The 25,223-nt window shown below is 39.5% G+C and overlaps 1 protein-coding gene across 1 annotated transcript in view; it reads left to right on the top strand.

Moving 5' to 3' along the window:
* LOC126334588 (arrestin domain-containing protein 3-like) overlaps positions 1-25,223 on the top strand; it is a 164,404-nt gene that overhangs the window by 118,661 nt on the left and 20,520 nt on the right. The window contains exons 4-6 of the mRNA XM_049996979.1: positions 4,380-4,562; positions 17,793-17,981; positions 18,400-18,754. Of these exons, the coding sequence (XP_049852936.1) occupies positions 4,380-4,562; positions 17,793-17,981; positions 18,400-18,754 (727 nt within the window). The remainder of the gene's footprint in view (positions 1-4,379; positions 4,563-17,792; positions 17,982-18,399; positions 18,755-25,223) is intronic.

The following is a 25,223-nucleotide window of genomic DNA, read 5'->3' as shown; positions in this document are numbered from 1 at the left end:
AAAAGAGTAAAGTGAATGAGAAAATTAATTATGAGTGAATCATAGATCATTCAAACATGGTTTTTCTTATTATCAATAAATAGCAAACAAGAGTACACTGTTAATAAAATAGAAAGAAACTTCCACATGGGAAAAATATATTAAAAACAAAGATTCCAAGACTTACAAAGCAGGAAAGCGCTGGCAGACAGGTACAATGAACAAAACACAACACACACACACACACACAGAATTACTAGCTTTTGCAACCGATGGTTGCTTCTTCAGGAAGGAGAGGGAAAGACGAAAGGATTTGTTTTTAATATAGAGTACACTGTTAAGTGAATATAAGATTCCAATGGCATTTTTAAAGGTCTCTGTAAGACATGTCATCATCTTACATATATTTTGTTTTTATTGCTCATTTTTGCAACAAGAATACTTTATTTTGGTATATTCTTCCACAAAATAATTCCACAAACAAAAAGCAAGTAAATGGCGGTAAAATAAGCTAGCACCCTAAGCTTCATGTCAACACAATGACAATGATTTATTTTAATGCTGATGTACAAAGGAATGTTACATATAGCACATCATTTAGTGTATGAACATTTATATCTATTTCTGATGCCATCAGGCCATTGTTTCTTGTTTGAAACTGCATAATACAAGAACAGCTGAGATTAACATTTGAATTGTTTACTGTGGGGTATATATCTCTAATATGTGATTTTATTTATTTGGTCCTGTTGATTACATAGTATACAGCTAGTGTACAAGTAATATAGGACAAGTCAACTGATGCAATTACAATAGTACATTAACATTTATACATCACATTCCACAGACATTGGTTAATTTTGCAAGAACAATTACTTGCATGCAGTACTAAAGTCTTCATTATGCCACAAACAGTTTAAGTGATTGTTTAAAATAGTAGAATAAGTGACAGTGCATATTTTTATGCTACAAACATATATAAGGAAGTAAATTTTCTTCATGGTCATGGTTTGAATGAATACAAGTTTTAACTGCATCCCTTAAGTATGTGCTGTTGTGACTACAGGTCCTCAAATTATGTGAAAAAATATATGTTTTGTTTGTATTAGCAACATTACAGCAATGTTTCATGTTGATAATCTAGGTAAGAAAAGTTCTGTCTTTTCAAGCTGAATATTTCTTTTGCATCTAACGAAATATGTTTTGTACAGTCATGCTATGCATCATCAGTTCTCTGTTATGCAAAGAAACTTATTTAGTGATGAATATAATAGAGGGAAACATTCCACGTGGGAAAATATATCTAAAAACAAAGTTGATGTGACTTACCAAACAAAAGCACTGGCAGGTTGATAGATACACAAACAAACACAAACATACAGACAAAATTCAAGCTTTCGCAACCAACGGTTGCTTCTTCAGGAAAGAGGGAAGGAGAGGGAAATACGAAAGGATGTAGGTTTTAAGGGAGAGGGTAAGGAGTCATTCCAATCCCGGGAGTGGAAAGACTTACCTTAAGGGGAAAATAGGACAGGTATACACACGCACACACACACATATCCACCCACACATACACAGACACAAGCATGTCTTTCCTGAAGAAGCAACCGTTGGTTGCGAAAGCTTGAATTTTGTCTGTATGTTTGTGTTTGTTTGTGTATCTATTGACCTGCCAGCGCTTTTCTTTGGTAAGTCACATCAACTTTGTTTTTAGAAACTTATTTAGTGATAGATATAGGGAGTGGACAAAAACATGAAAACACCTCAAGAAACATATGCTTAAATGTAAAAGGAGATGCTAGCCAAGACTGTAGGTTCTGCAAACTACAAATGACACCTGTGCAGTTCCCTCAATAGGCTTTAAGTATCAGTCATAATCAGAACTGTATAGTAGTGAGTATATTGTTTTAGAGCTAAGTGGATTCAAACTTGGGCACATAGTTGGTGCTTGTACCATTGGTGCTTCCATAACCAAGGTCGCTGAACAGTTTGGAATTTCAAGATGCACCATATTGAAGATTTGTACCACATACAGGGAAAAGAAAAAACAATGAACCACTAAGTCACAACGCAGATGGAAATGTGTGTTGAGTGATTGTGAGAGAGAGTCATTGAAGAGTAGTGGGACGAAAAATAAGAGGATGATAGCTGCCAAAGTCCCTGCAGAACTGAATGCCACACTCTTACACCCTGTCAGCACCAAAGCAACACTAAAAGCTCCATAAGCTGAGAATTGCAGGGCAAGCTAGAATTCCAAAAATTACATTTCAGTGGTGCAAATGCCGGTAACAGGAAAACATACTGCTGGAGCCATGAAACATGGACTATGGAGCAATGGAAGTAAGTCATTTGGTCAGATGAGTCTTCTTTCACACTGTTTAAAACCACTGTCTGAGTTTACATCTAGCATATGTTGTCCCAAGCATATCATGCAGGCTGAGTCCTGCTGAAAGTGAAACATGGTGGGGCTTCAATGATGATTTTGGCAATCATTATGTGGTAATGCATGGGCCCCTTGGTTGCTCTGCATCACTTCCAAGGATTATGTGATCATTTTGGCTAATCAAGTCCATCTCGTGGTACAATGTTTGTTCCCAATGGTGATACTTTATTCCAAGATGACAGGGCCCCTTGTGTCATCCAGGACTGGTTTTATGAGCATAAGGATGAATTGTCACATGTCCCTGGCCACTACAGTCAACAGTCTCAATATAACTGAACCTGCTTCATAGGAAAGGGTCCATGATCACTATTCACATCCATCATCATTATCTGAACTTGCCACTATTTTGCAAGAAGACTGGTATAAGGTTCCAATGAATTATATAATATTCATTATATTATAGGTCACTGATGATGTCTAGTATGAATGGGCAAAATACGTTTAGTTAAAAACAAAATAAACGTACAGTTGCAGAAGACAGAATGGTTCTTATCTATAGGATAACCACAAATGAAATAGGCAGTTGAGCAATGATAACTGCAAATATTAATAGTATTATAGCTAGGATTTGATTTGGCCATATACATATGTGTGTGTATTTGTGCGCTAGACTGACAAACTAGTAAGCTCTCTGTCTCTTTTGTGTGCATCTGTCAGTGACTCATTGCTTCTGCTATTTGGTGAGTGGTCTCCTTTACTTTTAAAGAATTTGTGTAATAATTTGGTTGCATTTGTTTGGACATGTACCTTTCCTGCACGGATGGTTGGGGAGGATAATTTAGATACTAATGCAGATGAGCTTCTCCATAAATGTTCTCTCTCTCTCTCTCTCTCTCTCTCTCTCTCTCTCTCTCTGTGTGTGTGTGTGTGTGTGTGTGTGTGTGTGTGTGTGTGTGTGTGTTTGTGTGTGATGGAGGTGAGAGGGGAGGCATTTCTTGTTTGTAATCCATGCAAATAGATGCGTGTATTTTTTCTATGAGGTCTTAATAATAGTCAATATAAAGTTTAAACATCAATACAAATGGTCATGGGAAAAGTATGAAATAAAGCCTTAAATATTTCATTCATGCACCAAATAATTTCCAGCCCAATAACTGTGATCCTTCATTCTCTAGAAACCCTCAACCAATCACATTTTCTTTAATGTTCACCTTCTAAAAGCAGAGCATAGTTACTGTCCTGTGGCTACAGAAGTATTTTAATCATGGTAAGGTTCCCTCCTTACACACATGTCTTTATTTTTGAGATTCACATGTAATAACACAAGTGCATATAGAATAATACCAGTGCTAAAAGGCATCCAACATTTTGCACCCATACTACAGCTAACACACTAAAATGTTATTTTTATAAAAGCATATTTTCGGCAGATGATTTTAAATAATTTTTGGGGGCAATAGATGCATCTTTGTCTTTGAATGTCCACTTGTTTTTCAATATGGTCAGAGTATTATAAGAATGAAATCAAGTTTAATTGCATCGAAGAGACATACTCAAATTGTGAGGTGCACCACATGAGGGATTTTAAACAATTGTCTGTACAGTGACATGATGTTCCATCTTTGTGTCACACTAGGTGTGTTCTTTCCACAGTAAACTAAACTTCTTGTTTATTGCAACCTTGCATGGTGCTGTGATTTGCTGGTACAAAAAGGCATAAAATATTCTGTCTGTTGGTGTGACAGTCACATTACTCTGGCTGCATTAGTTCTTATCACTAGTTAATTAACAGATACAGAAAAAAGGCTAGGAAGAGCTTAAGCTTCTGTGTAAAGAGTTCAATTTAAATTTATGTAGAAGCAAGCTATGACTTTCCAACATGGATCAAAACTCTTTTGCATGCTTTTTACTATATTAAATTTCATATAACAGCAGCTATTACATATGTAGATTAGCATATTCAGTGGCTTCTATTTTTTGTCCATAGAATACAACATTTTGCACTATAATGTTTCAGGAACCAGTATCACAAGTCACTGAGAAAACTCTGTGCTGCTGCTGGTGCAGATCCGGCCCTTTAACATTAGTTGCTAAAGTTCCAGCTACAGGATTTGTCTCTGGACAAGAAATACCTGTGACAGTAGAGGTTGATAATGCAACTGAAGAAACAATAAGTGCTGTTACATGTTCTCTAAAGAAGGTATTATACAATAACAACTTGTTTGCAATCAGCAAATTTCAGTTTTGAATAATTTAATGTGAGCAAAAGAATCTAGCTCACAAAATTTCATAAAATAAACTAAGAATAAAAACTAAACAAAGAAACTGGACCAAAAACTAAACATCTCTGCATCATGTCACACAGTTCAGGTCTATAATATTTTCACATTTGCCGATGTGATCTGTCACTGCAGAAATTTCACATCACTGTAGTTCCACAAACACAGATATACTGCAGATACTCATGAGGAGTGACAGTGAGTGTGAATTCTTTGATGCCCATAACAGTGGTGATTCCTCAACGGAATCTCAAAAATAGTCCTGAGCCCTGTACATCAGCTGGTACATTACACCAGTTTGATGCTTCTATAATAGCTGAAGTTGGGAGATATTCAAGATGCAAAGAATCACAAAATGATAGCAAAACCCTCTGAAAAAGAGCACACCACAGTGTCACTTTTGATTGGATTTCTAACTATTAAAATTTGACTTCAGAGAACCAATGTTAATTGATTAATGACTCATGCATTCTGACTTTTGTTATAATATTCCCATCAGGAGACATGTTTTATTTTATAGTTGATGAAACGAATCACTTTTACATATTCACCATGGCAAATACTCTTGAAAGTGTGCATTCTCAGTGGTTAAGGGGGAATGATACTGGCTTTGAGAAATTTTATTGTTTTTTTTTCTATTTGTCCTCTAATGGCTCAAGATAAAAGTTGAAAATAAGTGATTTTTTTGGTCCGTTGACTTACTTGTAACATTCCAGTTTTCAGCAAAATTGTGTCCAAGAACAGTTTTATTTTCCTCTTGAAAATGCTATTGATTAGTGACAACTGTGCAGGAGATGGAGGCAACAGTTTGCTTAAAATTAGAAATTGTGTGTTTGATGTTTTTGACATATATAGTCCACATCAGAAACTTTGCATTTATAAAAGTCTCTTGTTGTACAAGGACAATTATCTTTTAAACAGTATATTCCATCCAAATTAAATAAATTCAGAATAAAAACATTGCTGCTGTGTCAGTCAGACTACGTACATTTTGGAATTCATTGTATATTCTGGCACAACAACAGGAATTGCATTCCACAGTTGAGAAAAGTAGAGATGTAGTAGGAACACTGACGAGAGCTTATTCAGAACAGGGACATATAATAGTATTTCATTCCAGACCTATTCCTGTCTTCACAACCACTGAATGATCATGTGGTGCTGTTCATAATGAGAGGTGTAATGTGCAGAGATAACTGAGACAAGGAGAAACTGAGTTGAAGTTTTACAGATAAAAGGATTGCTATCAATTAGTGTGATAAAACAGAAGCCCAGATGTTGATCATATACAACACAACACAAAAGGTTGAAATGAAGAAGGGCGACAGAAATACTGGCAAGAAAAGCAATAAACCCCAATATATTGCAAATTGAAACTGAAGTTTGAGTGCAGTTTACATTTGTGACATACTACTGAGCTTAGTAAGATTGATGCATAACACTGGGAAATGGCATAAGAAATATTTTTTCACATTCTGGATTAGTGCATTTTAATTGCTCATGCTCTCCTCAGGTTGGTTACTGGGTGAAAAATGGCACTTGGAGAAACTGTAGAAAAATATGTAATGGATTGGAGAAACTCTGGCAGAGAAAACGATCAAATGACAAGAATCCTCTACATTTACAAATAGGCATTTCCTTGATGTTATTTCTAGTGTACATTAAAAGAAAAATTTGCTAATCTGCTGATGTATGGTTTCCACAAAACAGAAAGTGCACCAGGAACTGTACACTAACGCAAAACTTGTGACAAACCATTATGTGTTGTACCTTGTTTCAAGATTTGTCACACAAAGGAACAATACAATTCACTGGGAACTAAAATTGATAGTTGAAAATATTTGACACTTCTAAACAAATTATTAAAAGAGAGAGAGAATACAAAACCCTATTTTTAATTTTGTTGGTGTCAGACCAAAGCCTGGATCAAAAGGACGGATGCGAAATAGATACAATGAGTATAAAAAAAATTCAAACAGTTCTTTCAGATGAAGTCATTCATTGGCAAACAAACAGACATGTGTTTCAGATGCTACTATATATATTCTGTACCTAATGATATTTCACAGCATACATTGTTGTAGTAAAACAAAACCCATACATGTACATCTACTTATAACATGCCCATATTATTACCATGTAATGTAGGCAAATGCATTTGGATGTTATTTGGTGCTGAAATTACTACAGGGACATAGAGCAAAATTGATAATATATAGTTCATATTAAAACAAGTATTCAAATACTTCAAGTCCCTGAGGTTGAAATCCCTCTCCAGATAATAGAATACGCTTGCAACAAACAGGCCTGGTAGTTCAGTCGCTGCAGTACCTGTACCATACATGAAATAAATACACAGGATTCAGTTTGCCAGTTAAACAAGAACTACACATATTCATTACTTTATGATCTGCTGAATTTATCACAACACAGCAGAAACAATTATACTAGGGTACAATGTAAGGACATAAGTAAGGATGAAAGACATTCCAAGTATTGTAAAAAGTATTTAAACAATTAAGTTTCCTCACTTTGCTGTGTGTCTCCAAATGAAGAAATGTACTCCCAAGAAACAGGCTTGCTGGTTCAGATGATGCTACACTGTATTTGTGCATGAGGTAATTACACAGCATACACTGCTATAGTAAAACAAAAACTGTACATATCTATCTGCTAATGATACACTAAAGTTATTACCACATAACAGAGATGATTATATTTAGGTATCATGATTATTGCATCTCCATGTGGTCTAGGGACATATAAAAAGGCTGAAACAAAACACTGAACGGACATATAAAAGGGCTAAACAACAAACTGTACATTGTAAAAGGAATTAAAAAGCTTAAAGGCTTCGAGTTTGAACCATCTCTCCAGATGAAACAGTGTGCTAGCAACAGATGGACCTGAGTCTTTACATGCAAAAATATTTGTTCAAAGCACAAAGTAAATACACAGCACACATAATACCAGTTAATAAAAAATCAGGCAGCTTCTCTTCATGATGTGATGAAATTATTCTGACAGAGAGGAAAGAATTTGTATTTAAAACAGATGCAACAGAAGTTTTTTTCCAATTTGGAATTCATTTCCTTTGTAAGCTGCCTGTGAATGAATTATTGTGTTAGCATGCACCAAGAGCACAGATAAATTACAGAGTGTGGGCATACAGATTCTACAGTGTGTACCTCACAAGCTATGAAAAATGTTCAGCACATGGCCAGGAGACAAGCACAGGTAATACAGCAGGCATTAAGTTGTCACCAATACGACCAGATATTAGCAGTAGGATGGATGGGTGTGTGCGTGCTGTGTGCGGGCGCAGGAGGAACTGGCCGCCATTCATGAGCAGCTGAGCGTGCTGTTGGCAGCCACCTTCAGGCTGCTGCCTTGAGGTGCAGAAACGGTGGAGGGTCTGGCGCTTCGCTTGACACACCCCAGGTGTCACTTGCTGCATCCGTTGACTCAGCCACCAAGGCACCTTCTAGTGTACCCGGCACGTTGGGGCCGCCCTCACCTCAAGGTGAGTGGCAGACTGCAACGCGTTCACGCCGCTCGAGGCGGAGGGTCAATGTGGAGGCTGGCTGGCTGGCCTCACTCGTTCATCCTGTCAGTTGGCAGGTGGCCGCTCCTTCAGCAGGGCCCGAGGAGGCACACGGGAGCAAAGGCTTGCTGGTTATTGGGAGCTCCAACGTTAGGCGGGTGATGGAGCCCCTTAGGGAAATAGCGTACAGGGCTGGAAAGAATTCCAATGTGCACTCGGTTTGTCTGCCGGGGGGCCTCATCCAAGATGTGGAGGCAGTCTTGCATGCGGCTATCAAGTGTAGGGGTGCAATCGTCTGCAAGTCGTTGCTCACGTCGGCACCAATGATGTGTGTCACTTGGGTTCTGAGGCAATCCTCAGTTCATACAGGCGGATGGCGGATTTGGTGAAGACCACTGGCCTCGCATGTGGGGTGCAAGCAAAGCTCTCTTTGCATCATTGTTCCCAGAGTGGATCGGCATCCTTTGGTTTGGAGCTGAGTGGAGGGTCTCAACCAGAGGCTTCGTCAACTCTGTGACAGTCCTGGCTGCAGATTTCTAGACTTGCACTATTGGGTGGGGAATTTTAGGATGCCCCTGATAGGTCAGGGGTGCACTACACAAAGGAAGCAGCTACTCGGGTAGCAGAGTACTTGTGGCATGAACATGGGGGTTTTTTAGGCTAGGCAGTAATGCAAGGTGTTGTGATGAACACTCACCAGTCAACATACAGGCAGGGAAATCAGGATGCGCTCAGTGTAATGACACCTCAGCTATAAAGATATTAGCAGTAAATTTTCAGAGTGTTCAGAATAAAGTTGCTGAATTTATTGCCCTCCAGGAAGCGTGTGGCGCACAAATTATTCTCGGGACTGAGACCTGGTTGAACCCTGAGATAGGAAGTTCTGAAATATTTAGTGAGGGTTGGAGCATGTATCAGAAAGACAGATTAGACCCCATAGGAGGAAGTGTCTTCATTGCAGTTGACAAAAATATTGCGTCTACTGAGGTCGAAGTAGAGTGTGATTGTGAAGTTATCTGGACACATTTAACAGGGCTAGGAGAAATTAAGTTAATTGTTGGATGTTATTACCAGCCACCAAGTTCCACCATGACAGTTCTAGAATAATTCATAGGGGGTCTACACTCTGTATCACAGAAGTACCCGGATCATGCTATATTAGTCAGAGGCTACTTCAACCTACCTAGTATAGACTGGGATGTCTATGGATTCATTACAGGTGGTTCTGACAAACAGTCATGTGAATTAATTTTGAACACATTATCCGAAAACTGTCTTGAGTAGCTAAATTGAAAGCCAACACGTAATGGAAATATTTTAGATCTGGTACCCACGAACAGACCAGACCTCATGGACGGTGTCAGTTTTGAGACAGGGATTAGTGATCATGATGTTGTCATTATGACTATGGTTACGAAAGTAAAAAAGTTGGTCAATCGACTTCATTTACTTCCGGTACGATGGACGTGGAAGAATTATAGGAAAATTTTTAACACATTGTAAATCATGCATTGGAGAAGTATGTGCCGAAAAAGTGGGTTACGGACGGAAAAGACCCACCGTGGCTTAACAGCGCAATTCAGAGAATGCTCAGGAAGCAAAGACAGTCGCACTTGCGGTACAAGAAAGATCGGGAGAATGAGGACAGGCAAAAGTTAGTATAGATTCATGTTACTGTAAAAAGCATACAACCACTACCACTGTCATACCTTAGCAAAGATCTTGCTGAAAACCCAAGGAAATTCTGGTCTTACGTAAAATCAGTAAGTGGGTCGAAGGCTTCCATCCAGTCACTCACTGATCAGTCTGGCCTGGCAACAGAAGACAGCAAAATGAAAGCTGAAATTTTAAATTTACCATTTGAGAAATCTTTCACGCAAGAGGATCGTACAAACATACTGCCGTTTGAATCTCTTGAAGATTCCTGTATGGAGGACATAGTGATAGACATCCCTGGGGTTATGAAGCAGCTAAATGGGTTGAAAATAAATAAATCACCAGGTCCTGATGGGATTCCAATTCAGTTTTACAGAGAGTACTCTACTGCATTGACTCCTTACTTAGCTTGCATTTATCGTGAATCTCTTGCCCAGCGTAAAGTCCCAAGTGACTAGAAAAAAGTGCAGGTGACGCCTGTATATAAGAAGGCTAGAAGGACGGATCCTCAAAATTACAGACCAGTATCCTTAACATCGGTTTGTTGCAGGATTCTCAAACATATTCTCAGTTCGAATATATTGAATTTCCTGGAGACAGAGAAGTTGCTGCCCATGCATCAGTACGTCTTTAGAAAGCATTGCTCCTGCGAAACGCAACTCGACCTTTTTTCACATGATATCTTGTGAACCATGGATGAAGGGTATCAGATGGATGCCATATTCCTTGACTTCCGGAAAGTGTTTGACTTGGTGCCCCACTGCAGACCCCTAACTAAGGTACAAGCGTATCGGATTGGTCCCCAAGTATGTGAGTGGCTCGAAGACTTCTTAAGTAATAGAACCCAGTATGTTGTCCTCGATGGTGAGTGTTCATCGGAGGTGAGGGTATCATATGGAGTGCCCCAGGTAAGTGTGGTAGGTCTGCAGGTGTTTTCTATCTACACAAATGATCTTTTGGATAGGGTGGATAGCAATGTGCGGCTGTTTGGCGATGATGCTGTGGTGTGTGGGAAGGTGTCATCATTGAGTGACTGTAGGAGGATACAAGATGACTTGGACAGGATTTGTGCTTGGTGTAAGGAATGGCAGCAGATGAATAGGAAAAAGAATCCCATAATGTTTGAATACTCCATTAGTAGTGTAGTGTTTGACACAGTCACGTCGATTAAATATTTGGGCGTAACATTGCAGAACGATATGAAGTGAGACAAGCATGTAATGGCAGTTGTGGGGAAAGCGGATAATCATCTTCAGTTCATTGGTAGAATTTTGGAAAGATGTGGTTCATCTGTAACGGGGACTGCTTATAAAACACTAATACGACCTCTTCTTGAGTACTGCTGAAGCGTTTGGGATCCCTATCAAGTCGGATTGAGGGAGGACATAAAAACAATTCAGAGGCGGGCTGCTAGATTTGTTACTGGTAGGTTTGATCATCACACGAGTGTTACGGTAATGCTTGGGAGTCTCTGGAGGAAAGGAGGTGTTCTTTTCGTGAATCGCTAATGAGGAAATGCAGAGAACCAGCATTTGAGTCTGACTGCAGTACAATTTTACTGCCGCCAACTTATATTTTGCGGAAAGACCACAAAGGTGAGATAAGAGAGATTAGGGCTCGTACAGAGGCATATAGGCAGTCATTTTTCCCTCTTTCTGTTTGGGAGATGGAACAGGAAGACAAGATGCTAGTTGTGGTACGAAGTACCCTCCGCCACGCATCATATGGTGGATTGCAGAGTACGTATTTACATGTAGATGTAGACATGGTGCATTTAGTGGGCTTAGGCTGTAATGACACCTTACTCAGCATATCTGTAGCAGCAAAATGGTTAATGTAACTCTTTAGGCTTCCCCACAGATCTAATGACATCTTGGGTTCTCGGGTGCTCTGTCAGATATCAGTGTCATTCTTGCACAATTTTTCGGTAACACAGTGTGTATCCTTCATCAGGTGGGACCTGAGACTGCTCCTTGAGTGCACCTGGTCCAGTATTTATGTCTGTGGCCTTCCCCCTCCACCGGCCGTTGCCGGTGTTCCCTCTGTGGTCTGCGCCCGCTCGCTGCAACCTGCTGGAGCGCTGCCGTTCTTTTTTCTATCTGCTATGGTTCTGAAGGTTCCTTCTGCAGTCTGCACCCACCAGGCCTGCTCCTGCATGTTCCATCATATGCTTTGTGCATTTAGAGTTCTGTCTGGGTTTGCAGGCGATCTCCATGCGGTCCTCTCTCACTCACTGAGATCTTCTGGAGCGCTGCCATTCCATTTTTGGTCGCTGTGGTTCTGGGTATTCCCTCTGTGGTCCATGCCCATCAGACCACCTTCCGTACATTCCATCTTTGGTCTGGAGAGCCTCGCACTCTGTCTGGAGATCGTATTGTACATTCACGCCTTCAGTTCTTCTATTCATGGAGTGCTGCAGCTGTCCCTGTTGCTCCTTTAACAATTCCAGGGCAGGATCCCAGGCTCTGCTTAGCTGGTAACCCATGTCGCAGTTAATGATATTATCAGTTACTTGTGTCTCTATCGATTCCTTTATAACTCTGCCCAAAATCTTGGTGTCTGTGCTAGAATTTTTGTTTCATCATAATTCGTGGCATGATCTAGTGCTAGACAGTGTTCAGTAATGGCTGATTTAGTCACCTGTCTTAATCGGGTGTGCCTTTGATGTTCCTTGCACCTGATATCCACTGTTCTTGTTGTCTGGCCAATGTAGAACATATTGTAAATGCCTGTTTTCCGTAACAAAGCTCATCTTTAACATACCATCCCACCTGTCCCCCAATCTTGCTGGATAGACAGAAAACACATTTGATGTTGTGTTTACAGAGGATGCTATTGATTCTGGCAGAAATAGAACCAGCATAGGGCAGTGCAGGGAAGGCCACAGGCATAAATACTGGACCAGGCCCACTTGGGGAGCACCTGATATAGGTTACAAGTTACGTTACCAAAATATCATGCGAGAACGATGCTGATATCCAGTAGAACATCCGACAACCCAAGCTGTCATTAGATCACCTGGAAAGCCTGAAGAGTTACATCAGAAGACTCTATGGGGAGGAGATATACCAGAATCTCAAGAAGCTGGACAAGCTTCAACAGAGGAAAGGGAGGATGCTGAATTCTGAGATGTTGAGTTGGAGAAGTGGTACCAGTACTTACCAAAATTAAACATCACATCAACTCCAGAGTGGTGAACAAGGTAAAATGCAGAGCAAGCATGGCACTGGTGAGATAGAGGATCTGAGATATGTGACACAGATTAGATGTAGCAAGGGAGCTATTACATCTTCATCTGTACTTGACAGCCTCCTTAACAGAGGAAGACTGGAACTGGGTAGACCATGCCTCCTGGTCTTTAGCAGAGTGTGCCTGAAGGACTGCTTCATCTTGCCAGTCTGCAAAGTTTGACTGCATGAACAAGAAAGCACAGCAGATGGAGGAGTTTTGCACTGTGACAAACCTAAGTGGCACAAAGTTTGATAATGCAACCTTAAAGTTACTCAGCAAGGGTCTAAACTTCACAACAACCCCTAGAAATGTGCCCATCTCTGGTTTCATCAGTGTGATAGAGCAAGTTGCAGCCACAGTTACACCTAATGTGGCAGAGGAAGTCTGCCAAGAGACTTGCAGGGCTCCACCAGTGCCAGGCCTCCAAAATCAAACATCACAACTGAGGAGAGGTGTGCACTCAATAAGCTCCAGGAAGACAACAGTATTGTAGTGCTGCCACCAGACAAAGGGAATTCTACCGTCATTCTGCAGCGAGTGGATTACGATGAGAAAATACACCAACCTCTGAGGGACCCTGCATATAGAACCTTGGAGTGTGACCTCACTGACAAGGTGGACAAGAAGACCAGGGCTCTTCTGAAGGAGATGGGGATGCCCGATAAGGTAATCAGACAACTCCGGGAAAAAGCACCAGTACCACCTAGACTAAATGGTTTGCATAAAATGCACAAGGAGGACGTGCTGCTATGCTCAATTGTCAGTAATATTGGGGCACCTACATATGCAACAGCCAAGTACTTTAGAGCTCTGCTGCCTCCATATTTGTGGAAATGTCTTGACCACATCCAAAACTCAGAAGACTTCCTGCAATGCCTCAAGCAACTATACATCATAGATTCAGACATCATGGTTAGTTTTGATGTGGTATCTCTGTTCACTAGGGTTCCACTGAAAGAATCACTAGAACTGATCGTGGAAAAATTTGACAGTGCTCTGTTGGACCTGTTCAGGCATACACTGACATCCACATATTTCCTGAATGGGAACCAATATTACGAGCAAACTGTAGGTGTAGCTACGGGCAGCCCACTGTCTCCTGTGGTTGCCAACATGTTTATGGAGAGATTTGAGGAGATGGCATTAGAGACAACATTATATACATCCACATGGTTTATAGGGGTGTGAAATGGAATGTGGTAAAGCAGATGGTAGACTTAGGTTTATTGGCAGTATACTGGGGAAGTGCAACCAGTCTACAGAAGAGATTGCTTAGAAATCACTTGTGTGGCCCATCCTAGAGTACTGCTGAAGTGTTTGGGACCCATATCAAATAGGACTAGCAGGGGATATTGAACGTATACAGAGAAGGGCAATATGAATGTGGACAACACCTTAGTGATCTGGCCTCATGAGAAGGACAGGCTCAGTGAGTTGCTTGAACATCTTAACTTCTGCCACCCAAATATCAAGTTTACTATAGAACTGGAGAAGAATGCCCAGCTGCCGTTTCTGGATTTACTAGTTAAAAGGAATGCAGATGGATCCATTGGTCACAGAGTGTATTGAAAAACCACACCCACTGATTTATATCTGCAGGCCAGCAGCTGTCACCACCCTGCACATAAGAACGGGGTTCTTAAGACATTGGTCCATAAAGCACATATCCTGTCAGACCAAGAGAGTATACCATTGGAAATAGAGCATCTTAAAACAGTGTCTGCAAAAATGGATATACTACTAAACAAATTGAGATGGCACTCCAACCAGCAACTACAACACAGGTTCCAGAAGCAGAGCAAGATGAAGCAAAGAAGGTAGCGTATCTCCCCTGCCAGAATCAGGAGGATCCTCCATAGACACAACATCAAGTGTATTTTCTGTCCATTCAGCAAGATTGGGGGACGGGTGGGATGGTACGTTAAAGATGAGCTGGGGTTACGGGAACCATTTACAATATACCTTGTCAATGTGGCACGTCCTACATTGGCCAGATGACAAGAACAGTGGATATCAGGTGCAAGGAACATCGAAGGCACACCTGATAAAGACAATTGACAAAATCAGCCACTACTGAACTCTGTCTAGCAATAGATCATGCCCTGAAGTATGATGAAACCAAGATTCTAGCACAGACACCCAGCTTTTGGGACAGTGTTATAAGGGAACTGATAGAAATAAAAGTAACTGACAATCTCATGAACTGTGACCTGGGTTACCAGCTAAGCAGAGCCCGGGATCCTGCTCTGGAATCGTTAAAGGAGCAATGGGGACAGCTGCAGCACTCCATGAACATAAGAACTGAAGGCATGGATATAGAAAACGAATCCCAAACAGAGTGCCAGGCTCTCTGGACCACAGACAGAATGTCCAGGAGTGGATCTGATAGGCATGGACACAGAGGGAACACTCAGAACCACAGTTGACCGAAACTGGAATGGTGATGCCCCAGAAAATTGCAGTGAGTGGGAGAGGGCCACATGGAGAATGGCTGGCAACCCAGACAGAACTCCAAATGCACCATGCAGAAGATGGAACACCCAGGAGCAGGTCTTGTGGGCGCAGACAGCAGGGTGAATGCCCAGAACTGCAGCTGACAGTAAACAGAACGGCAGCTCTCCAGCAGGTTGCAGCAAGTGGGTGCAGACTGCAGAGGAAACGCCTGCAACCGCCACTGGAGGGGAAGGCCACTGACATAAATACTGGACCAGGTCCACTCAAGGAGGAGTCTCAGGTCACACCTGATGAAGGTTACGAACTACGTTATTGTGTAAGAACAACGATGAAAACAGTTAATGTTGACCAATTGTGTTGACATAATTGTCACAGCCATCCTTGTGATAAACACATATTAAATTTGACTGGAGAAAGAAAATGCTCCATCTAATCATTTCAGCTTGTCCCATGATAACATATGAAAGTTTGTATTTCAGTTCAAAAAAAATTATGAGTGCATTTACTATTATTTAGTCTTAGAAGAAGGCAAAAAATAAAACAGTAAATACAGTTTTATGAAGCCGGTGGAGGGGTAAGGCCACTGACATAAATATTGAACCAGGTCTACTCGAGGAGCACCCTCAGGTCACACCTGATGAAGGTTACAAGCTACGTTACTGAAATATTGTGTAAGAACAACAATGAAAATGGTTGATGTTGACCAATTCTGTTGACATAATCGTCACAGCCATCCTTGTGATAAACACATATTAAATTAGACTGGAGAAAGAAAATGCTCCATCTAATCATTTCAGCTTGTTCCATGAACACATATGAAAGTTTGTATTTCAGTCTGAAAAAATTTATGGGTGCATTTACTATTATTTAGTCATAAAAGAAGGCAAAAAATAAACAGTGAATACATTTTTGCAAAGCATAGGAAGTCCTAAGATAAGCTAAAAGAAAAAGTATGCAAATGAAATGCAAACAACTAACACCTCTACTTATTGTTTACTAGCTGAGTAACTGGCATTGCTTGGGTATGTATTTAGTCTAATCTTCTATTAGCACATCTCATCCTTTCCCCTCTCTCTGTCCATCTCCTCCTCTCCCCTATCTGTGTGCGCCTCCTCCTTCCCCATCTCTGTCTGTCCATCTCCACCTACTCTCTTTTCTTTCCCCATGTTATCACCTTCACCTCAATAGGAGGTTTCTGCTTTTTACACCCACAGTATTTCTTCCCAGAAAGTAAGTAATATATGTATGAAGGTTTGTTGAAATCAATCTTTTAGGAGGAACTTTTTATGCTGGGCTTTACCACATATATTTAACGTATTTGTCACATTTGTATACACATATTTTATCTGCATCTCAAAGCAAATCTAGCCCTGCAGTTTTGTTTTCATGCAGCTCAATGTTTGTGAAGTCATATCTCCTGAACTATGTGTCACACAATGATGTAATTTTGCATGTGTATCAAGTTGTATTTGTGGGTACTGCCTGAAAAATGTGTGGTGAATAGAGTTAGTAGTATAGAATTAGTAAATTAAAACATCATACATGATGCAGTACTTTTACCAAATGAACAACAAAAATGTAGTAACCAATAACTTTTTCCCTTTCATCATTTTGTGGGGGCTGTCAGCAAGAAAATGTCTTATAAAAATTTTAAATTATGTCTTAAGTTGGCTGCAAGTCACTAAGTGCTCTCATTCTCGAATTCTGGATGGATATAATCAGGCTATTTGTGTATCATAAACTATGCTTCTTTTTCAGCCCCACCCCATTCAGAGGTTGATGGTTCTTACACATACAGTGATTCTTTTGTTACAGTAAATGATATGCACACCAGGTTTGGTTGAAATTGATCCAGTGGTTTAGAAGGAGATGTGAAACATACATACACACACTTTTATAATTTGAATGGATTTGTGAGTAGGTTGCGACAGAACAGCATAAGAAAGAAAATTTTGATTGTATGGACGTCATTTATTTCCACTATTTAGCAGATAAACTTACAAGAAAAGTACAGTGAACTGTAGAGCATGTGTGGCATTCATGTGAATGCCTTTAAAAAAAGTCATGGTTCTATAGTAAATTCTGTTTGCTCATCAAGTTCATGCTCAATATTAAATTATCAATTACACTCATATTACTGATTTAATAACTGAAGTGGGTTGTTCACAAAGTGCATCTACATTTACTCTTTACACTGTTTGAATTTTTACTTTGGTTTTCATAAATATTGTTGCAAATAATAATTAATACATTTTTTTCTTTTCAGAATGTGTGTTTCACTGCCCATTCACCTCGTAAGGAAACAAAGAGAATAACAGACAAAATGGAGACTATTGTGTATGAACCTGTGGGGCCAAATGCATCTAGAACTTGGACCAGAAAGTTGAAAATTCCTAGTTTGCCTCCATCCAATTTGAATAAATGCAGTATCATTGATCTTGATTACTTTTTGCATGTAAGCATTCTAAGTTTGACTCCATAATGAAGACATACTTATATTAACAGCATCTTCCATCGGTTTGTGGTAGAACAACATTACAATAAATGAAAAGCACCAGTTTGCTAACAAAAGCAAACTGGTACTTTTCATTTATTAAGAAACACTTGTGTGGAGCTCACTATTATTAGTGATACATTTTTTCAAGAAAAATTCATTCAAATAGAGAAAAGTGTGTGTAGTAAATTATAACTTTGTGTTCCTTTGTTGCAGATAAATGTTACACTAAATTGTTATCTCAATTGTGTGTTATTTTGTATTCAATAATCATAAATTATGAAGTGTCATGTTTTAACAGTATTTGTGCCATATTTTGTTAGAACATGATGATCTGTAAACAGTATGTGAAATTCCTTCTCATTTTTCCTGTTAACAGGTTAAAGCTGTTATCAATGGGCCCCACAAAAACTTACATGTAAACATCCCAATAAAATTAGGAACAATTCCACTCTTGAGCTACATACCACCTGCATTATCCAAACAGATATTGAACTCCTCCATGCAGACTCCTCAACTCCCCTCCTTGCAAGATGCCCCTGTCAAATCTCCACAGTCATCCGCAGCTTCGGCACCATGTCCACCACCTCAGACACAGTACTCTACTGCACCATGTTCCTCCAATATTGCAGCTGCCATGCCACCCAGCACAAGTCAGCAGGGTACGACAGATGGACTGTCAAATGAGTTTAACATAGTTCCATCTGCGCCACCCCTGCCATACCCAGAAGTTCGTAAGTATTCTCATATTCTCTTGTTTCCCTTTTAACCTTAATCTGTATGAAACAATTATGGGTGTACAGAAAGATGTTTTCTACTTTTTGTATATACAATAGCAATTTGCTTAATATGCTCTTTCCAAAATAATGCTATTTCAAAAACATAAAAGTATAAGCAACAGGTACAAAAAGTATACAGATGAGTGTTTGGTGGTAATTGGGAAAGTTACAGAGATGGAAAAGTCACTTATATTGTTATGTAGTTTGTAAATGTGTTCGTATTTGTCTTGTGGAAGAAGGGCTTATCCACTCTCATACTGTGTGATCCTAGTTTCAGCTTTAGTTACCAATTCCATATTTGTTCTTCGATTTGTAAAATCAGAAATTAACAAAAAAAGCTTTTCATTTTCGTGAATGAAAAACAGAAGTCAGAAGTCAAGGCAGCATGTTCTGGTCATGTTCACTGATGAAAAGTATGCAGTGTAGTTTGGTTGAACATTAAAATAACATGGTTATTAGTAGTAAATGTCACTCTCTCATGAGAATTATAGCATCTCTAGACCATTTCTGTATACCCCACCACATCATTTAAATCCAATTCTACAAAATTAACAATTCTTTCTTCTGCTAGTGGAGTGGCCTGTCAGTTTATATTACACGAAAGTTAGGAACTAATGTAAAGAAGGGACATGATAGTTCTCAATAATAATTTTAACTGTATTGTCTTCTAATTTCTGTGGCCCATCTTGGAGAATAAAAATAACTCAAAATACGTGAATGTTCAAAAACAATATTGTCTGGGCTGGAAACGTAATTGAGTCCAAATCTGAAGCAGGGTCATCATTGAAGTAAAACACTTAGAACTGAAAGCATTTTTATTATTGACCCTAATGTACATTCAGAGCAGAACTGAATTCCTGGATAGAGATTGCAGCTATTTACACAAATATCAAACACACCAGAATGCTGGTTTTATACCAACATTGAATATACCAGAATATAGAAACATTCACCTCCTCTGGCCTCAGTGCATGCACTTGTTGGATGGAAGCAATGTGATGTAGCTACATCTCAGCTGGTCCCACAGATGTCCTATCGAGGTCTGATGTGGCTGTCTTTCTGGCCATGAGAGTAGCTTCGTGTCAGGTGGCCTGTTGATAGACACATTCCATTTGCAGATGAACACTGCCCTATTGAAAAAGTGCATCTACTGTTGCCTAAGAAATAACACATGAGGGAACAGAATGTCCATGCATACCATTGTGCTGTCAAGAGTTCCCTTACTGCCAACTGTGACCTGAAACCATACCAAATGGTTCCCCACATCATGACACCCGAAGTGACACATTGGAAGAGGAAGACCTCTCCTCAGGACACCAACATACTCACTGGCAATGGTCATGTGGGGTAGTGCAGAACTACAGTTCATTACTGAATACAATGTTATGGCATGCGACAGCAGTCCACGATTCCCAGGCATAGCATCACTCCAAAAACAGCCATTGTATTGTGGTGTTAATGCCAGTCTGTGCCTGGGACAGTAATTCCCTCAGCCGGCTGCTGCTAGTCTCTGACCAATGGTCCAGGATGACACAGGGTGTTACCGGGGAGTCCATCACTTGTTCTTGCTTGACATGCACAGATGTGAAAAGGTTATGATGTACTTAGTGCTGGAGTGTAGCCGCCTTGCTGGGGGTAAATGTTCTCAATACAAATCAATTCAAAGTAAACATCTTCACGAAATATTAATTTTGTCGATTGCAGTTGAAATAAATGTTCTTACAACTTGTGGGATATAACTCGGCTTGTTCAAAATAATAAATATTGATCAGAACTCATCTTCATTTGGTTGCTTCACTGCAGTTGATGTTTCCTGTAAGTTTCTTAAGTCAAAACAGGTCAGAGAAAACCATGGTTCTCAAAAGATATGGAAAGTCAGTTATTGTTTCGAGTGTACAATTTATTACATCATAAAGTGCTGCTCAAGATCTTGCACCATACTGGGCTTCCTGTATGATTTCTTGTGGGTCTTATATCTCTTGCTAACACTTGATGTGTTGTTGCATATAGTGAATTCACTAATTGCAATTACAGAAGTTATTCATAATTACAAAAAAATGTCATCATGCAGTGTTTACAATTGAAATGCATGAAACTGATAAAAAGATGATTACATATCTCTTGTTTCCATGGAAAAATAAGTGAAATGATACAAATAAATGATGATTACATTTTTGTTAGTTACAGTGAAACTGCATTATCCCAAGTATTCCTCCCATGTTCCCTGTTTCAAAACTGAGGACATTTTTTAGTGTGAACACTTTGTTCATATTGTTAATCTGGTTTCATTTTATGAATTACCGTAATTATGAGGTAATAAGTCTTTGTTATGTTAACCAATAGCATAGCAAGCTGAAAGTATGAGAAACAGAGTTGTTACAGGTTTGAAACATTATAATTACAATATATTTTGTATCTCTTTAGTAACTCAATTACAATTAAATGAATTGATAATACATGTTTCTACAAACAGATGGAAGTAATATTAGTGAGTCTTTTGACAGGAAGTTATTGAAAATTATGTTATGCAGCTCAGAAGACAAAATTATTTATATGGAGCCTACTTAATGGCATAACAGTTAATCATGCAATCCAAATTAGCTTTGAAGTTGTATGAAACATGCGCTGTTACATGCCAGTGCACAAGTGGTGACCCTCCCTTGTGATGGATAGACTGTATCAACTGGGAGCTTGACAACAAGTATGCCTACCCTAAAATTCTCATGGGGACCGACACTGGGTCACTGTCACATCCAAATTCCCCACAAATCTCTATGATAATTAGACTGGGTGATGCAATAGAGGTCCATAGTGAGGCCCCTTTCAAACTGTGCCACATGCTGATAGCAGTGTTTAAAATGAATACACAGCATTGCTCTAACCTTCAGAGTGTTCACTGAACATCTGAAGCTGTTCATGCCCCCTATATAAACTTCCAGACCCAGCAGCAGCACTAAACATGAACAACACTAATACACTGTTGTTGCTGTTCCACGCAGAGAATTGATTCAGATCATTTACATACATGCTGATAATGTGTTCTTGTCCAAAATTACACTGGCATCTGACCATGTATTCTGGGTGCTCTGCTTATTTTGTTAGGCAGTGAATTTGTAATGACTTCTGCAACTTGTAAATATTATGTAGACTTCTGTTCTGCAACTGGATAAAACTGCTGTTATGTTGTTACGTATATTGTGTACAATCCCATACAGGTACAACATTCTCAGCAAAAACAATTCACTTTATAAATTAAACCATCAAACAATGAGAGCTGCAGTTGAGCGTGATCATGTTACAGTAATTGATGTTAACACTTTTCTGAGCAGAAAAGATTCTACAAGGCATGGGTTGCATCTAGTGTTGACACTAAAAACTGCTTTGTGGAAAAGATTGAGAAGAGAGGTGATAAGTGAGGCAAATAGGAATACTTCAACAGCAACTAACAATATATTGAAACCAAAACAGTTACCCAAAATTTATCTGATAATAGTGAGCTGTACTCTGAAATCTCCACAGAAGAAGTCATGAAACTAAATCTAAATCCAATATATGCTGCAGAATAAGAAATAATGTCACTGGAAATTAATCCAAAAGACAAAACCAGTGATGAAGAGCAGCAAAAAATAATTAGAACTAATGAGACTGGGCTGAATTGCAACACATCCACAGTAGAAATGAAGACAGTAATTGAAAACCAAAAAGTGGTGAATTTTGATAGCTCCATAGTAGAAATGATAGAACCACTTCCAAATCCAAAATATCCAGCACCAGAAAAAGCAATATCATTGCAAATTAATCTGAAAGGCAAAACTATCGCTGAAGAGCAACAAAAAATAGCTAGGCCTAATGAGACTGAGCTGAATTTAACATAGCCACAAGAGAAACAAGGACACTAAATAAAAACCCAAAACACACTGCATAAGAAGAGCATATATTACTGGAACTAAGTCCAAAATGCAAAAGTAATAAAGATGAAGAACAGCACCAAACTGCTGCACAAACAAAAAAAAGAAAGCCTAGTGAATTAGTGCCCACAAGAACTTTAGTAAGAAAAAGATGATGTCTCAACATTTGGGAGACGATTTTTTATGGTACAGCCAAGGGAAGCAAAAAACTGGAAGTTAAATATTAATGGCAAAAAACATGAAAATGCTAATCAAATAGAGACTGAGTACTTTATTAGTAAGCAAAAAGAAATTAAGCTCAGAATTCTGCATCAAAATTTGCAATACATGAGTAATAAAAAAACTAGAAGTAGAACTACGGGCAAATGAAATATACCTAGACATATTGTGTATAAGTGAACATTGCTAAAAAGAAAATGAAATTTGCATTCTTACCATAAAAAAATTATGGTCTTGTAAATTGTTTCTGCAGATTAGAATATAGAGGTGGAGGAGTAGCAATATTGTATGAATGGTACACTACTGGCCATTAAAATTGCTACATCACGAAGATGATGTGCTACATCCACAAAATTTAACCGATAGGAAGATGATGCTGTGATATGCAACTGAGTAGCTTTTCAGAGCATTCACACAAGGTTAGCACCGGTGGCGACACCTACAACGTGCTGACATGAGGAAACTTTCCAACCCATTTCTCATACAAAAACAGCAGTTGACCGGCGTTGCCTGGTGAAATGTTGTTGTGATGCCTTGTGTAAGGATGAGAAATGTGTACCATCACATTTTCGACTTTGATAAAGGTCGGATTGTAGCCTGTCACGATTGTGGTTTATCGTATGGTGACATTGCTGCTCGCGCTGGTCGAGATCCAATGACTATTAGCAGAATATGGAATTGGTGGATTCAGGAGGGTAATACAGAATGCCATGCTGGATCCCAATGGCCTCATATCACTAGTAGTTGAGATGACAGGCATTTTATCCGCGTGGCTGTAACGGATCGTGCAGCCACGTCTTGATCCCTGAGTCAACAGATGGGGACGTTTGCAAGACGACAACAATCTACATGAACAGTTCGATGACATTTGCAGCAGCATGGACTATCTGCTAGGAGACCATGGCTATGGTTAGCCTTGACGGCGCATCACAGACAGGAGCACCTGCGATGGTGTACTCAGCGACAAACCTGGGTGCACGAATGGCAAAATGTCATTTTTCCGGATGAATCCAGATTCTGTTTATAGCATCATGATGGTCGCATTCATGTTTGGCAACATCACGGTGAACGTACATTGGAAGCGTGTATTCGTTATCACCATACTAGCCTATCACCCGACGTGATGGTATGGGTTGCCATTGGTTACACGTCTCGGTCACCTCTTGTTCACATTGACGGCACTTTGAACAATGGATGTTACATTTCAGATGTGTTAGGACCCGTGGCTCTACCCTTCATTTGATCCCTGCGAAACCCTACATTTCAGCAGGATAATGCATGACCGCATGTTGCAGGTCTTGTACGGGCCTTTCTGGGTACAGGAAATGTTCGACTGCTGCCCTGGCCAGCACATTCTCCAGATCTGTCACCAATTTAAAACGTCTGGTCAATGGTGGCTGAGCAACTGGCTCGTCACAATACACCAGTCACTACTCTTGATGAACTGTGGTATCGTGTTGAAGTTGCATGGGCAGCTGTACCTGTACACGACATCCAAGCTCTGTTTGACTCAATGCCCAGGTGTATCAAGGGTGCTATTATGGCCAGAGATGGTTGTTCTGGGTACTGATTTCTCAGGATCTATGCACTCAAACTGCATAAAAATGTAATCACATGTCAGTTCTAGAATACTATATTTGTCCAATGAATACCCATATATAATCTGCATTTCTTCTCGGTGTAGCAATTTTAATGGCCAGTAGCGTACTTATAAAACATTAGCAATATGCAAAGAAAAAGATTTTGAAATTACAGCTATGGTCTACAATGAGTTAAGAGTATTCTGTGTGTATGGATCACCAAGTGGCAAAATAAATCCTTTCCTCAAAAGTATGCCCATTCTAGTAGAAAAAAACAAAATGACAGATTCTGTAATATGCGGTGACTTTAACATTGATATGGGAAGAGAGACAGAGGGAGCAAAAATCGGAGGAGCTGCTACAACAATACAACATGAAGGCAACTGTTATGGAACCAACAGGAGTGACTTTGGTAACTGATTCAATTATTGACAATATTATCACTAATATAGATAGCAAAGCATATACAACAAAGGTTCTGCTAACAGGAATTTCTGATCATTTTGGACAGCTTTGTGAATTATACGGAAATCTGAACTCACAAAAGTGTACAAAGAGATGTTAGGCTTATCAGCCAACAAAATATCAACATTGTCAAAGTGATGTTAAGAAAAGAACAGTGGATGGACACACTTCAAGCCCAGGGAACAGATGAAGAATAGAATGCTTTCCAAGACACCATAATGCATTACTTCAATTTATCATTTCCAAAAACAT

The sequence above is a fragment of the Schistocerca gregaria genome, chromosome 2 (genome assembly GCF_023897955.1).
Source record: "Schistocerca gregaria isolate iqSchGreg1 chromosome 2, iqSchGreg1.2, whole genome shotgun sequence".
NCBI classification, from domain to species: Eukaryota; Metazoa; Arthropoda; class Insecta; order Orthoptera; family Acrididae; genus Schistocerca; species Schistocerca gregaria.
The sequence above is the reverse complement of the archived record's forward strand: the minus strand, read 5'-3'. Positions and strand labels throughout refer to the sequence as shown.